General features: G+C 45.8%; 1 protein-coding gene across 1 annotated transcript in view; it reads right to left on the reverse strand.

Moving 5' to 3' along the window:
- The window catches only part of MOGAT1 (monoacylglycerol O-acyltransferase 1), a 28,329-nt gene extending 14,303 nt beyond the window's left edge, over nt 1-14,026 (reverse strand). The window contains 3 exon segments of the mRNA XM_081192677.1: nt 13,240-13,626; nt 13,629-13,659; nt 13,661-14,026. Of these exon segments, the coding sequence (XP_081048803.1) occupies nt 13,240-13,626; nt 13,629-13,659; nt 13,661-13,750 (508 nt within the window). The 5' untranslated portion in view covers nt 13,751-14,026.
- Between the last annotated feature and the right edge of the window lie 230 nt (nt 14,027-14,256).

A 14,256-nucleotide genomic window follows, 5' to 3' on the forward strand; every position in this document is an offset into this window, starting at 1 on the left:
CAATTCCATGATAGTTTCAAGCTGAAGCTGGGCAATAATTTATTTTTAGCTTTGGGAATAAAAAGGAACCTTTCAACCACACTAATGATAAACTATTCTAATCATGACATGTATACATGAATAGATGCAAAAGTCGCTTTTCAGATATCCACAGTCAATATCAGGGCTAGCACAACAGTGGCAGATACAGCAAACAAGAGCCTCAGGAAAATAGGCAGCCAACAGTGCTGCCCTGTTCATGTCTACTCAGAAGTAAGCTCCATTGCTTTCAATCCTACATCAATTCACTTAGCGGTAAGCTCATTTAAATCAATGGAACATATTTCTAAGTAGACGTGTATAGGAATTCACAATTTTAAGGGAAATGAACTTGAGAAGAAATTGTCTAAAGCCAAACTTTGTTTTGTTAAACTCTCAATTTTCTTTCTCATCCAAATCAAATACATTTGTTTCCTGTAATATAGCTTGTATCCAAGATGCACAATCCGACACAATTTAGAAATTATTTGGCAAGAGACAAGGAGACAGAAAGGAATTGGAAGCGTGAAAGACATGGAAGGCCAGATCTTTCTTGAGTAACACACTTTCAAAAGAGAGAGTCTTCTCCCAGTGCCAAACTTTAACAGATTAAGGGCCTGCACAATAATCCCATGTACGTGCAGAACTTAAAGCAAAGGCATCCTGAGAACGTTTCAGGGGAGAGGACAGTTATGATAAACTTTCCCCTTGATTTATCAAGCAAGTGGTCATGAGTTCTTGTATTACAAGTATCTTGCAGCACAAGTTTTGCAACTTATTCCAAAAGCCGAGATGTACGTATTCCATTTGTGGCTAAGCAAGTTCCTGACATGACAATGACTCAATATAGTCTCACGGCTTGACAGAATTACTACCCTTTCAGCTCCTTGGCAGGATTCCACATGGCTTAACATCAACATGACCTTGAGGTATGAAAGTCACACAAAGTTTGATGACTAGTACCTGGCAGGGCTGTTCAAAGACTTCACAAAGGCTGCCACACAGTCCAGATAGCAACAAAAGCAGATAGGATAGGTTTGCTTTTGTACTAACCAAGGGCTTACCCTGAGATGTGCGTCCTGCTTTCCTTAGGGTAGGAAGCCAAATGAACTCAGAAAGACTAAGGCTCAAACTAACACACCCACTGTTCTTTCTGTGTTTGTCTGAATGACCTGTTAAGCAAAGTTAACAAAGCTCATGGTTTTAAAAAGATCAACAACAAACACATGAGAGAGTTCTTAAGCAGCTTTGATTAAAAGTAAGTTGAAGACCAAGTTACATAAACCTTGGACAACAACATATTTTGGGCGAAAGGCAACACAGTGACACAGGCAGTTCAACTGGTCAGTCTCTGCATGTCACTCTGAGCAATGTTAGGGACCTGAAAGAGTAAATGGTCAGTCATTTAGACTACAACTGCCACCAGCCCCATCCAGGATGAGCTAGTGCACCACTCTTGTTTGCATTTAATTTCAGTTTAGTTCCTGCACCTTCCTGTTCAATTTATCCCTGACTTTCTCCACATGCGTGATTTCTCCTACCCAATTGCAAGCTTTGGTTTTCCCCAGGGTTCAAGCCCCTGCTAAACACCATAAATCTTAAGCAGGTGGCCTTGGACCAGTCACTATCTCTGTCTAAACTACCTCGCAGGGTTGTTGTGAGGATAAAATGGGAGATGGAGAGGGTAGTTTGTTAAGGGTTCTGGGAACTCTAGCTCTGCAAGGGGAAAACTACAATTCCCAAGATTCAATTGGCATGGGGTGCTTTAAATGTGTACACAACCTAAATGTGTTTCTCTTGACCAGAGGCACTTTCCCTCAGATATTCCAAGACAAGGACTTATTCTTGAAAGTGTATTCTAAAGTTATCCCTCTGCTGGGTTTCACCTCTAGCACAAATGAAATTGAGGGCAGGGCACAAACATCTTGTGGTTTGGGCAGGTTCCCTCCCTCCTTGATAGGCATCAGTTTTTACGTCCCTAAGGGAAACAGGCTGGCTTGAAGGAAACAGGGCCATAGGTGACACATTAATGACCAATGAGGAAGTGAGACTGAAATAATACCCCACATGACCTAGGAGCAGGGGTGGGGGAACTTTTTCAGACTCCCCAAGGATATTCTGAGGGCTGTGGGTTAGGGAACCAAAAACACAATGACTTTAGATGTACTGTGTGTTACAACAAGCTGTCTATTAGGAAAGAAGAGCTCAAGGATTCCAGTGTGTTTACATGTGTGCTCCCTAGCCTAGATCTTGCAATTCCTTCACCTGAACCAGAGTTTGTTGCTCCCTGCTGAATACTAGACTTACCAGCAGATGACAGCCTTGTAAAGTCCTGAATATATGTTGCTATGATTATGAACTTTGCACCCCCTGTGGTTTCCAGTACAGTCATACCTCGGGTTGTAGTAGCTTCGGGATAAGTATTATCGGGTTGCGTGCTGCGGCGACCCGGAAGTAACGGAGCGCATTACTTCTAGGTTTCGACAATCGCGCATGCGCAGACGGTCAAAATGACGTCACACGCATGTGTGGAAGCGGCGAATCGCAACCCGTGCAGATGCACAGATGTGGGTTGCGTTCGCTTCTGGATGTGAACAGGGCTCCGGAACGGATCCTGTTCACATCCAGAGGTACCACTGTACCTGTTCCTAGTAAAAAACTGTCTCTTGGGGGCTTTGGCAACAATTTTGAGGATTCCCTTTAAATAAATAGTAGTGGCCAGTTCACAAAAGAGCACCAGCTTCACTTCCATTCCTGATGTAAGTGTTTATTCATATAATAAATATATATAATCTCCTCTATTTCTGATGTTCAGATTGTGATTGCTGTTGCTTTCGCATCCAAAAATGGCAACATTCACAGACAAGAAGAAGATAGTGGGCTGGGGACCCTGCAGTGTGCAGGGGAAAAGCCTAGGAAGGGGAGTGATTCACCAACAGACCTATGAGGACCAAGGACTCAGCTACATTGGCAAAAAAAAAATTGCTTTACAGTGGTGCCCTGCAAGGCGAATGCCTCGCAAGACGAAAAACTCGCTAGACGAAAGGGTTTTTCGGTTTTGCGTTGCTTCGCTAGACGAATTTCCCTATCGGCTTGCTTCGCAAGACGAAAACGTCTTGCGCTTTTTTAAAAAAAGCCACTTGAAGAGGCGCAGTTGCGAAGGACCGTGCTTCGCAAGACGCAAAACATCGCAAGACGAAAAGATTCGCGGAACGAATTATTTTCGTCTTGCGAGGCACCACTGTATATGCATTGTTTATGCATTCTAATACTGTGACACCAGATGGCGCTGTGGAGTTCCATTTTTGCTAACCCAATTTCTCATACAAAGTTTGCAATGTGTTTAACTGAAACGCTTCTTTGATGTGTCTAGATCCAGCCCAAGTGTGCTTAGTGGCTATGGATTGCAAACTGCTCAGGGTGGTGGAAAAGAATGGAGCAACCGGAATCCTGAATAGGGAGCCCAACACACTGCAACATTTATTTGCACTGCAATACCCACTTGTTGTATTAGACAGCATACACAAGCAGATTCATAGTGAGATTAGAGATTCCCCAGGTTTAAAAAGAAGATAACTGTGCTTCTGTTACATGGCAGGAGGTGTCATTGCAGAGCTTTCAGCAATGTGCAGCGATGGAGAGAGCTGTGTTGGCATTCAGACAACATCCCTATTTTCACCCTCAAACTGTATGGAACTGCAACATACATGAAAGCAAGTGCTTGGAGCCAGACTTCCAGTTTGACTCACTTGTATAGCTCCTCATCTAAACAGCCTGACTCCAGTCAGACATACAACATAGATGCAACATTATTTGGGATCCAACGCATAAAAGAAAAACCTAACAGAAAAGCACCACACAAAGTCATTGCACTGAAGCAAGTTGTCTCCCTTGTGCTTAATCCGCGCTGGGTGTTCAGCAAACAAAACATTATTACACTAATTGGATTAAGCAGGAAACACTTGTCCGAGGCTGTGCCTCTAGCTTCTATTAATGAATAATAAATGGTTTAGGAGCTGTCAGAGCATTGGATGGAATGACAGAAAGTCAATTCATCCTCACCGACAAAGAAGCGAGCCATTTGGTAATTTTAGACTCCAGGCTGAACGGTATAAGAATGTGGAGAGGTGGGATTGCAATTCCTTTCGATGGCCGTGTTTCAAATGTGGCAAGCCAGCCTTGCTGCATTTGAGGCAGGTGGCTCCTCCTCATTCTGCTGAGTGAGGCCCTGAACTTCTGCCCAAAGTCCTGCCCTGCACCACTGGGCACGTTGAGTGGCATAATAATTTATTATTTATACCACACCCATCTGGCTGCCCCAGTCACTCTGGGCAGCTTCCAACAAAGTATTAAAATACAGTAGTCTGTTAAACATTAAAAGCTTCCCTAAACAGGGCTGCCTTCAGATGTCTTCTAAAAGTCTGGTAGTTGTTTTTCTCTTTGACATCTGGTGGAGGGCATTCCACAGGGCAGGTGCCACTACCGAGAAGGCCCTCTGCCTGGTTCCCTGTAACTTGGCTTCTCTCAGTGAGGGAACCACCAGAAGGCCCTCGGCACTCAGTGTCCAGGCAAAATGATGCGGGTGGAGACGCTCGTTTCAGGTATACTGGACCGAGGCTGCATACTGTGGTAAAGATTCAATCTTTTTTTTTTTTTTTTGCCAATTATTTGCAACATTTTATTCTCTTGTATGGAGTGTATGGGGGGTTAGGAGGAACACCTCTGGCGGGAGATGCATCGTGCTACTTCTGGGGTAGCTTGCCCACCTTTGGTCCCCATCCTGCACTCAGCTCTCACCTGTGGCTGCTAGAAGCTGTCAGCATGCGACAGCAGCCACATTCTGGCAAATGTTCCATCTGGCTGACTAAACCAGGGGAGGGTAGCCAATGGCTCTCAAACCCTCAGTGGGTTGGGGACTTCCCCTGCAGACAGGCTCCAGAAGATTGAGCAGACAAGACCAATAGTGGGTCCAACGGTCAAAAAGGTGGTTTCTGCACGCGCCATAGAGGGAAGTGAGGATCAGGTGTGGCTCACCAACCCAGGAAGGTAGCCCATCTAGGCGAAGGAAAACTCTGGTCCTAACTGTCCCTGGGGGAAAAAAATCTGTACTTGCCACCCTGTGGGGCATCTGCAGGAGAAGAAAAGACTAAGGAGCAAATTCTACACAAATCCAGAATGGAGTCTCTAAGATACCTGGATGGTGTCTTGTATACCTCCTTCTGGCAATACCTGCAGCCAAGCTGGTGCCAAATGTATTGCTCTGCTTTCCTTTGGGCCACATCAGTGAGGCCAAGAGAGGGGAATTGTCATCTGGACAGTCCAAGACCTCCATAATAAACACTGCCCAGGCTTGCACCCCAGAGAGGTTACTTCAGTGCTGCTAATGCAACAAAAACAACTTGGGAAGCAGCAGTTATGAGTTACCGGTCTCTGCAGCCACAGCAGACGTTGTGATCTTCCAGCGGTTTGATTTCACCCCCGAGGCAGAGTCCATTGTTTTTTGAGACAGATGCCAATAATTCCCTAGCAGTTATTCCGCTACATAAACCATTCATAGATCTGGAAAAAACTATGCTCAGTAAGGCCCCATCCATATACAGAAACTTGCCTGAGCCGAGCAGGAATGATGGGAGACTTGATTTCCTTCATCTGCGTGAAGCCCCATGCAGTTGCCTTCCTCGTGTCACCATGCCCTTGATCTTTACAGATGATTAATAAGAGAACAACTGCTATCTTTGTCTGTTCTGCTTTGGAGAGCAGCCTCTGGCAGAAACTAGATGTATGCTAGGACAAATGAGCCACAAGCTGAAAGTTCCAAGAGAGTATTTTCACAAATTCATGCAAATGGCTTTTTGCTATATTAGCCATGGAGAAGTGTTTCATAAGGACACAAGAGCTCTGCTATGAAGGGGACTCTTGCAGCTCTGACTGCTCCTATACTAGCCACACTGGTTGAAGGAAAGGTGCCTCCTGGTTGTTCATTCAGGCTCAGACATACAATGCGACACTCCACACATCACACATTTGGAATTTGGAAGCCAAGTTCTGCATTCTCTCCAGTGAGAAATTGCATTTGTAGCATTGGCTCAAAAGTCTGTTGTAGTACTAACAACCGGAAAACTCCACACCAAGCTGTTCACAATTTACAGTGTGTGCGAAGCCATACTAGACTTCTCTGAAGTCCCTTGATTGGCGTTCCTCAGGGCCACCCCTCACAAGGTAAGCAGCAGCAATAAAAGTAATGTAAACATCATCAGCACAATCTCTGGATGCTTAAGACTTTGGTAAATACTACAGTTTGCTTTATTTGTTTTTTCAATAGTAGTAGTTGTTATATTTGTACCCCGCCCAGGTGACTGGGAATACAGGGTTCCTATTTGTACCAAATAATCATGAATGTTGCCAAATAAACTCATATTTAGTGGGAATGTGTCAACCATGGGATTGTTTGGTCATATAAATAACAAACGGCCCCAAAGAAGCAAAGTCGGTAAGGTCCACATCAACCCTGGCGGCACATGTTTTATGAGTCAAGCTTTTTTGGAAATGATAAAGAACATGACTTTTTTTAAGCAATGGATCTATAGAATAACAAGATGCATCCTTCCACCTGTGACAGATCACTAGATGAGGGGCAAGCAACAGATATATAGAATTAATGGCGGAGAAGTAAGGTCAGAATTGGCCGTCAAAATTGGATGAGGCATAATTTAGCATCCAGGGCAACCTGTTTGCCAACAATAATATCAGTTTCAATTACAACCTGCTTTCAGAACTTTGGTACATAGTTTCATTGGCGCTATTAGCGGCTTTTAGCGGCTTATCGGCTGATCGGATCAGCTGATAAGCGGCTTAGAAAAAGGGGGGGAGGAAAAAACCCCGCAGGAACTCGCAAGACATTGTCGTCTTGCGAAGCAAGCCCATAGGAAATTCGTCTAGTGAAACACCTCCAAAACGGAAAACTCTTTCGTCTAGCGAGTTTTCCGTCTTGCGAGGCATTCGTCTTGTGGGGCACTACTGTATAGTCAAATTGTGATGGAACACATATTGTACTTCAAACTTCCTCAACTGAATTGCCAAATGTCCAGTGCTTCACTTTAATGAAGAATGCAATTCAGAGCATGAAACAATTAATCAGCCTTTACAGTATTTGCTATGCTGCTGAGGGAGTAGTGTACATTTAATAAAACCACTAATTAGTTGTTTTTAGGTTGCTTCCATATGTAATAGTGACCTGGTAACCTATCCTGCTGAGTTTTGCTGTATACGTTTATGCTTAGGAAATGGATCACATTTCTTGTTTTGCAATGGCAATAATCCTAAAGACATTCAATTGGAAGTATTTTCTGAAACCGGTAGGACTTACTCCCAGATCAATGGGTTTAGGACTGCAAAACTGAACAGCTGTATATAACTCATATTGGCAAAGATAGTAGCTTCTCAAAAGGAAATGTACAAATCTTAATCTCCTATATATACAAAAAAGTTTTAGCATATTGTGTTGACATTTTGTGTCCTCAGAAAACCTCAGTCATCATCAGGGCCTTTTTTGGAATCTTTTAAGCAAGAGATTTCAGAAGAACTATTTCAAAAGTTATAAAACGTTTAGGACCCACATATCTATGGGACCGCCTCTCCTGGTATGCCCCGCGGAGGACCTTAAGGTCCACAAATGACAACATTTTGGAGTTCCCAAGTCGCAAGGTGGTTAGATTGGTCTCAACTAGGGCCAGGGCCTTTTTGATACTGGCCCCGACTTGGTGGAATGCTCTGTCACAAGAGACTAGGGCCCTGCGGGACTTGACATCTTTCCGTAGGGCCTGCAAGACAGAGCTGTTCCGCCTGGCCTTTGCTTTGGACTCAGTCTGACCCTTATGTTTCCCTCCCCTTATGGTTGTGATCTTTGGGCTACTTTTAAAATGAGGCTGCATTTTAAATTGCATTTTAACCTGTATTTTAAATTGGGTTTTTTTCCTATTATGTTTCTACTGTAATTTTACTGGTGTTAGCTGCCCTGAGCCCGGCCCTGGCTGGGGAGGGCGGGGTATAAATAAAATTGATTGTTGTTGTTGTTATTGTTATTGTTATTACTAAAACAAGGCTATCAATAGCTACAAGCTGTGACGACTATGCTCTACCACTACAGACAGAGGCATTATGCCTCCGAATACCAGTTGTTGCAAATTGCAAGTGGGCAGAGTGCACTGTGCTCCCATCCAGCTTGCAAGCTTGGCCACTGTGAGAACAGAATGAAGGACTAAATGAGCCATTGGCCTGATTCAGCAGGCTTACTTTTCGTTCTTAAAAACTCTGGTGTCTGGGCAGCCAAGAGTGACCCAAGTTTATTCTCCTTCCCATTCTTTTCCATGGACTTTATCATAGGCGCCGACTCCATGGGGCTTGAGGGGGCTCGAGCCCCCTCAAAAAAATTTTTTGGGGGGCTCAGCCCCCCCAATAATCTCGGGCGGGCGCCCTTTCAGCAGAGCGCCCCCGCCGTCCCCCGCCTCCTCCTCACCTGCTCCTTCGCCAGCCAGCCAGCCGCGCGCCCTAATCGGAGGCACTGCCGGAAATCCCGCGAGAACAGGGGAATCCCGACTGGCCACACCTCCCAGCCAGCCAATCGGCTGGCTGGGGGGCGTGGCTTGCCCTATTTAGGGCCGGAGCCACTTTATTTGCATATTCATGAGCTTATTTATTATTCATGAGCTTTCCCGGGCCCCCCCCAATATTTTTTCTAAGTCCGCGTCCCTGGACTTTATTTAGAAAAATGTCTAGCCTAGTTTTCCAAAAGCGCAGGGTAGCTCACAAAGCAAACTTGTGGCTTTGGAAAAGTTTTATTTCCCATCAAAGGAAGTGCTTTCAGAAAGACAGCTTTTCAAGTCACAGGTGGGCTGTGCAGTTTTTGTTGGTCCAAGCAGCAGACTGGAAACCAGCAGATCTTTTCCATCTGGATGGTTGTATATAAAACTCTGCACTGGTTGGTAGGGCTATTTTTAGTAACTCCTCTTTGCCCTGTTTTCAGTTAGTAGTACAGCATCAAACGATCTATGGTAATTCACACAAAAACTACTCTTAAAAATTACAGCTAAACTGTGGTTAAAGCTTTAAAAAAAAATTCACCAAGAAGGTGAAGGGAGGAAAGTAATGTGACAGAAAAGTCTCAGCGAACCAATACTTGATTGGAAAATTGAAGCTCTGACTTCAGTTTGCTGTAACAAATGGCTCGGCAGCTATGGTGAAGGATCTCAGAAGGTTATTTCCAATGGATAATGAGCTGATTAGTAGCCACTGGTTATGGTTATGTTATGTTTTTATAGGGGAGAAGAGGAAGGCTTGGCTACTGAAGCCCTGCACAACCATCTCAATGAAGGAACAATAAATATTTGTTTTGCATGTTTTTTTTAAGCACTCCTTTCTTAATGCCATTTCTATTCATCATTCAGGTTTAAGGAGTAGGGCATGGGTTATACTGTAGCACTTCACCATGGCGCTACTATTATTTTTCTTTCCTTCTCTCCCCCCCCCCCCACCCAATAGCTGCATCTGATTATACTCACACAATAACTTTGGTATCTCTTTGACTCCACCTCGTCTCCATATTCTAACTTGCAAGAGTAGCTTCTCCTGTTAGAAATTACTATCCTACACACACACACACACACACACACACACACACACACACACGCTAAATAATTCCAGTACATCCAGTACTGTTTCTAGTATGTCACAGAAGAGTCTTAAAGTCAGGCAGTTATAAATTACTTAGGGGGCAATCATATGGCAATAGCCACGTGGATGAGCTGCCTAGGATGCGGGTGAAGATATGCTTGTTTGTTTGTTTTTAAACATATTATTTATTTATTTTTATTTATTTCGTGAAATTTATATAACAAGTGATTGTAAACCCCCCCGAAAAAACCCCCAAGGCAGTTTACAGAAAGAATAATACAATGCAATTATTAGTGAAAACAATTAAAACATCCAAAGAATTGAAAACAGCAATAAACGAAGAACACATCAGCATTCTCAATATCTGGGTAAACAAAAATGTTTTTATCAGGCAGCAAAAAGAGTACAACGAAAGCCCCTTTTCAACAAAATGTCTCACCGCTCTGACTTCAGAAGCAGATTATAAGAAAAGCAGTTGTAATCTTTTGTATTGTTAACCGGTTTTAGGCTGTAAAACTTAACAGGGCTTTCCTCATTTAGCTATTTGCTTGAAATATTTTCAGCCCACCCTTCTTCACAAGGGACCCCAGGGTGGGGTGCAGTAGCTCCATTTGAAAAAGAATAACCATCATCACAATGATAATCAGCACTCTTGCATCTGCTCGCCAGACAGGATTTTGGGTAGCTCTGAATTTCACAGGTTCCTTTTTATCTGAGAGTTATTGTAGCTCTGAATGCAGTGGCGTGTCCCTGCCTTAAGAAGATCTCCCTGGGCTCAGTAGTTAAACAACCATTACACTGGCAAATAGCCCCTTTGGGAGCAAAGCACTAGAAAGGGTGGCAACAGTCCAGGCTTGCTTGGAGGCAACAACTTGGATACGTTCTAGTCTGGCTTCATGACTGGCCATGCCACTGAACCTGCCTTAGTAACCATGGTTGATGACAGTTGTTGGGAGACCCTGCTTGCTCCCCGTGATGGACTGGCAGTTTTCAGTACCATGGTATCCTTTTGGAGCATCTCAGGGAGGTGGGGGTTGGGAACCCTGTGCTTCAGTGGCTCCAGGGCCATTTCCAGAACCTACTTATGGAAGGCTGAGCACCATGGGAGTTCTCCTGTTGTGCTCAGAAGGGTTTCATCCTGTTCACTAAAGCAGCGGGTGGCAAGGGCAGTGTTAAGTTACTATCTGAAAAGAACTGTGATTTTTTGCTAGCTGGGTGGAGGGAAATAGTTTATTGTTATGAGAAAGTGACCCTCCAAAATTAATAATCCTTGGGTGGCGATGCTGCTGTGAAGTGTTAGGGGTTTCTTGACCACCACAAAAGCGAGAGGGAACCAAATTGCTGCCCTTAGTTGGAGATCTGGGGTTTGAACGCTCGTTGAAAAGTAAAGCCCGGCCCTTGGGAGAAGTGGATGGAAAGCTATTCTTTTTTTTTACCCTGCTTACTCGGGGAGCAAGGCAGCAACTGGGTGACATTGCAGAGATTGTCATCTCCAAGACGTTTACACGGGCTGAGAGGCAAGACCTGCTTCTGGGGTGAAACTGACAGTGGGCTTGTGTCCAGTTTCGAAGCCTCCTCATTCTCTAGAGGTTTGTGGCATCTCCTAATCGGTTTCCGCTTTGGGAATTTGATGGTGCTCTGGCTTTCAGACTGAGATCTGGTACAAGGCATGATGGACATGTCAACCCGAACCTGCGGAGCCAAAGGGGTGCGAGGCTTCTTTTTGCAACCAACCCACTTGACTAAATGAAGCTACTCTGCCTGCCCACTCGTGGCCAACCGGCCCCGACCCGCCCATTGGTCCCCGGGATCCAAAATTACCGGTAATAATTTGGAAATGTGTCACTAGGTGCAGACCAGTACTCTAGCAGTTTTTACTTCTGGGTATAGATAGTCCTTTAAATATCTCCAAAAGACATCTCTGCTGATCATGGAATCCTAGATCATGATCTTTTGGTAATACAGTATACAAATACAGTGGTACCTCGGGTTACAGACGCTTCAGGTTACAGACCCAGAAATAGTAACCCAGAAATAGTACCTCGGGTTAAGAACTTTGCTTCAGGATGAGAACAGAAATTGTGCTCCAGTGGCACGGCAGCAGCAGGAGGCCTCATTAGCTAAAGTGGTGCTTCAGGTTAAGAACAGTTTCAGGTTAAGAACAGACCTCCAGAATGAATTAAGTACTTAACCCGAGGTACCACTGTACTGTAATCAAAATTTATTTGCTTAACCCATCAATCACCTAAATGGCACCACCTGACCTTAGTACGCCACCGAGGATGGCAAACTCCTGATTTCTCTTTGGGAAGGGGCAAAAGTGTGCATCGCCTCCCCTTCCATCCGGTGATGCTGTTTTCCCTGGTGGCTTTTTGATATGCTATTTTACCTGGCGCAACCTGTGTGCTGCTTTCCCTGGCGCGATCGGTGGTATGTTTTTAGCAGTGCAAGACTCCCTAAAAAAAACTCAACAACTTGGGGGGGGGCGGGGCGGGTGGGAAATTTGCACCATGGCACCGTATATGCTAAAGATGGCCCTGCATAATTTTCTCATCCCAGCTCAGCCAGTTGAAGTGAGGCCAAATGTAACTTCCCAAAAAGGGGCATTCTGGGTGTGGGACCAGAGAGGAGGGACTTAAATTGGAGCCTGAACCTATTCGGCTCTGTCACGTGACTTGTGGGGTAGCACTTAACACTGCTTTCCGCCAGCTTCTGCTGCATAGGATTGCTCTCTTAGAACGCTAGAGCCATCACATCATCACAACCTTTACGCGAGAGCGCGCAAAGCTCATCGCAAATGTATAAAGTTCCAGTAGGCAGTTTTCCAAATCCCCACGTGGGACACTGAATGCATCTTGCCTGTTTCTAGATGGTGCAGTCTGAGCTTAAAGCACTTTTACTCTGAAGCAAGCCCCACTGCTTTAAATGGGGGTTTCGTCACAGAGACGTGTGCACTGGCTTGCTGCCTTGCTCTGGAGTAAGTCACATCAAGTGAGGAGGGGCTTATTTCCTAGCAAACGCGTTTAGAACCGCAAGCCAACAGCCAGACTCTGCTCAGGTTTCCTAAATCCCGCTTTGTTTCAAGGCTACTTACTCCTTAGTAAGGCAGCAGGCTTACAGCATAGCTGCTTGGAATTGAACCTCAGCTTAGTGAGACTTACTTGCGAGTCAACTTGCACCGTGCATGAGCTCGAACCCTGCCCCATCCTATGCATGTTTACTCAGAAGTAAAACTTACTGAGCTGCCTGCACAGAATTCCATTATAGCCCGATCGTATATGCATCCCCTTCGACAGCTGGGATAACTCAGTCGGTACAATATGAGATTCTTAATCTCAAGGTCGTGGGTTCGAGTCCTACTTGGGTAAAGAGATCCCTTAATTATAGGGGGATGACCCTCGTGATCCCTACCAACTCGACAATTCCCAGCTTCAACCAGGCTTAAATTTCACTAGCCTGCGGCGCGAACACATCCGTTTGCTGCAGTTTCTGTTTACGTCCAAGCAAACTAGGCGAGGATCGGGCACCTAGACGGGGCGCAGACGCGCTTACCTAGCAGCAGGAACGAGAAGACCCATTGAAACACGGCGGCCGTCTGCAGCCTCCTCGCCAGGGGGATGTTGAGCGGGGCGAACTCGACCTTCATGGCGCGCCGCCGGAGAGGCTTCACGCCAGAAGGCGCCCAGAGGGCAACGGTGAGCGCGGCTTCTCGCCTCCCCCGGGGTGGGTCCTCCTCGCGGGCCGGGCTGCGCCTGGCCAGTGGAGAGAGCCCATCGCCCCTTCCAAGTTTGGAGATCCCGAGGCGGGGCCCTGCCGCCGGCGCGATCCCTGGAGCCAAGCGGGATCGTGAATTGGAGACCTCGACGAGAGCTTTGCGCCTCGGTCCGCGCTTTCCCCGGCGCCTAGGCTGCAAGGATCCGCCCTGGCTGCCGGCCGGGCTGCTTCCTTGGGCCGGTCGCGGAACGTGGCGGCGGCCCCAACAGAGCCCCTCGGAGGCGGTCTTGCTCGTGGGGAGGGGGAGCCTGTGGCCGGGGAAAGGGAGAGGGCATACGCGGCACAACATGGACAAACTAAGTTGTGGGGGCTTTCTTAGATCTCCGATCTATTTCACACTGCCACATGATCCATTCGAAACGTATCTTCCCTGAAGTCCTTATTGTGAGCAAGGAAAGCCCTGCTGCTTTCGAGGCAGTTAGCGTCCCAGTAAGCCCGTTTAGGATTGCACAGCCTTAAACAAATCAGTTTATCCATTGCTATCATTTATAACTGAAAAGTGTTTTTCATTTAATTCCAACAACGGGATGGAGTAAGTTACTTGTTGGGCGCAGCTCTCCCCCTCCTGCGCTCCTTTCTGCCTCCCCCATGCAATAAGCCGTCTCTTAGTTCAAGGATCCAATAATTTGTGTGCAAATGCAATTTGCTTCAGGGGCGTCGATTACAGCTGCAGAAAAGACAAAAGGGTCTTGTTCGTGTGAAGCCGCTGGCTATTGCAAGGAACCCTCCTTGAAAGGGCATATTCACAGCATACATTTAAACATGGCTTCTCCCCCACCCAAAGAATCCTGGGAA

The sequence above is a fragment of the Podarcis bocagei genome, assembly GCF_964188305.1.
Source record: "Podarcis bocagei genome assembly, chromosome: 4".
Classification (NCBI taxonomy): domain Eukaryota; kingdom Metazoa; phylum Chordata; class Lepidosauria; order Squamata; family Lacertidae; genus Podarcis; species Podarcis bocagei.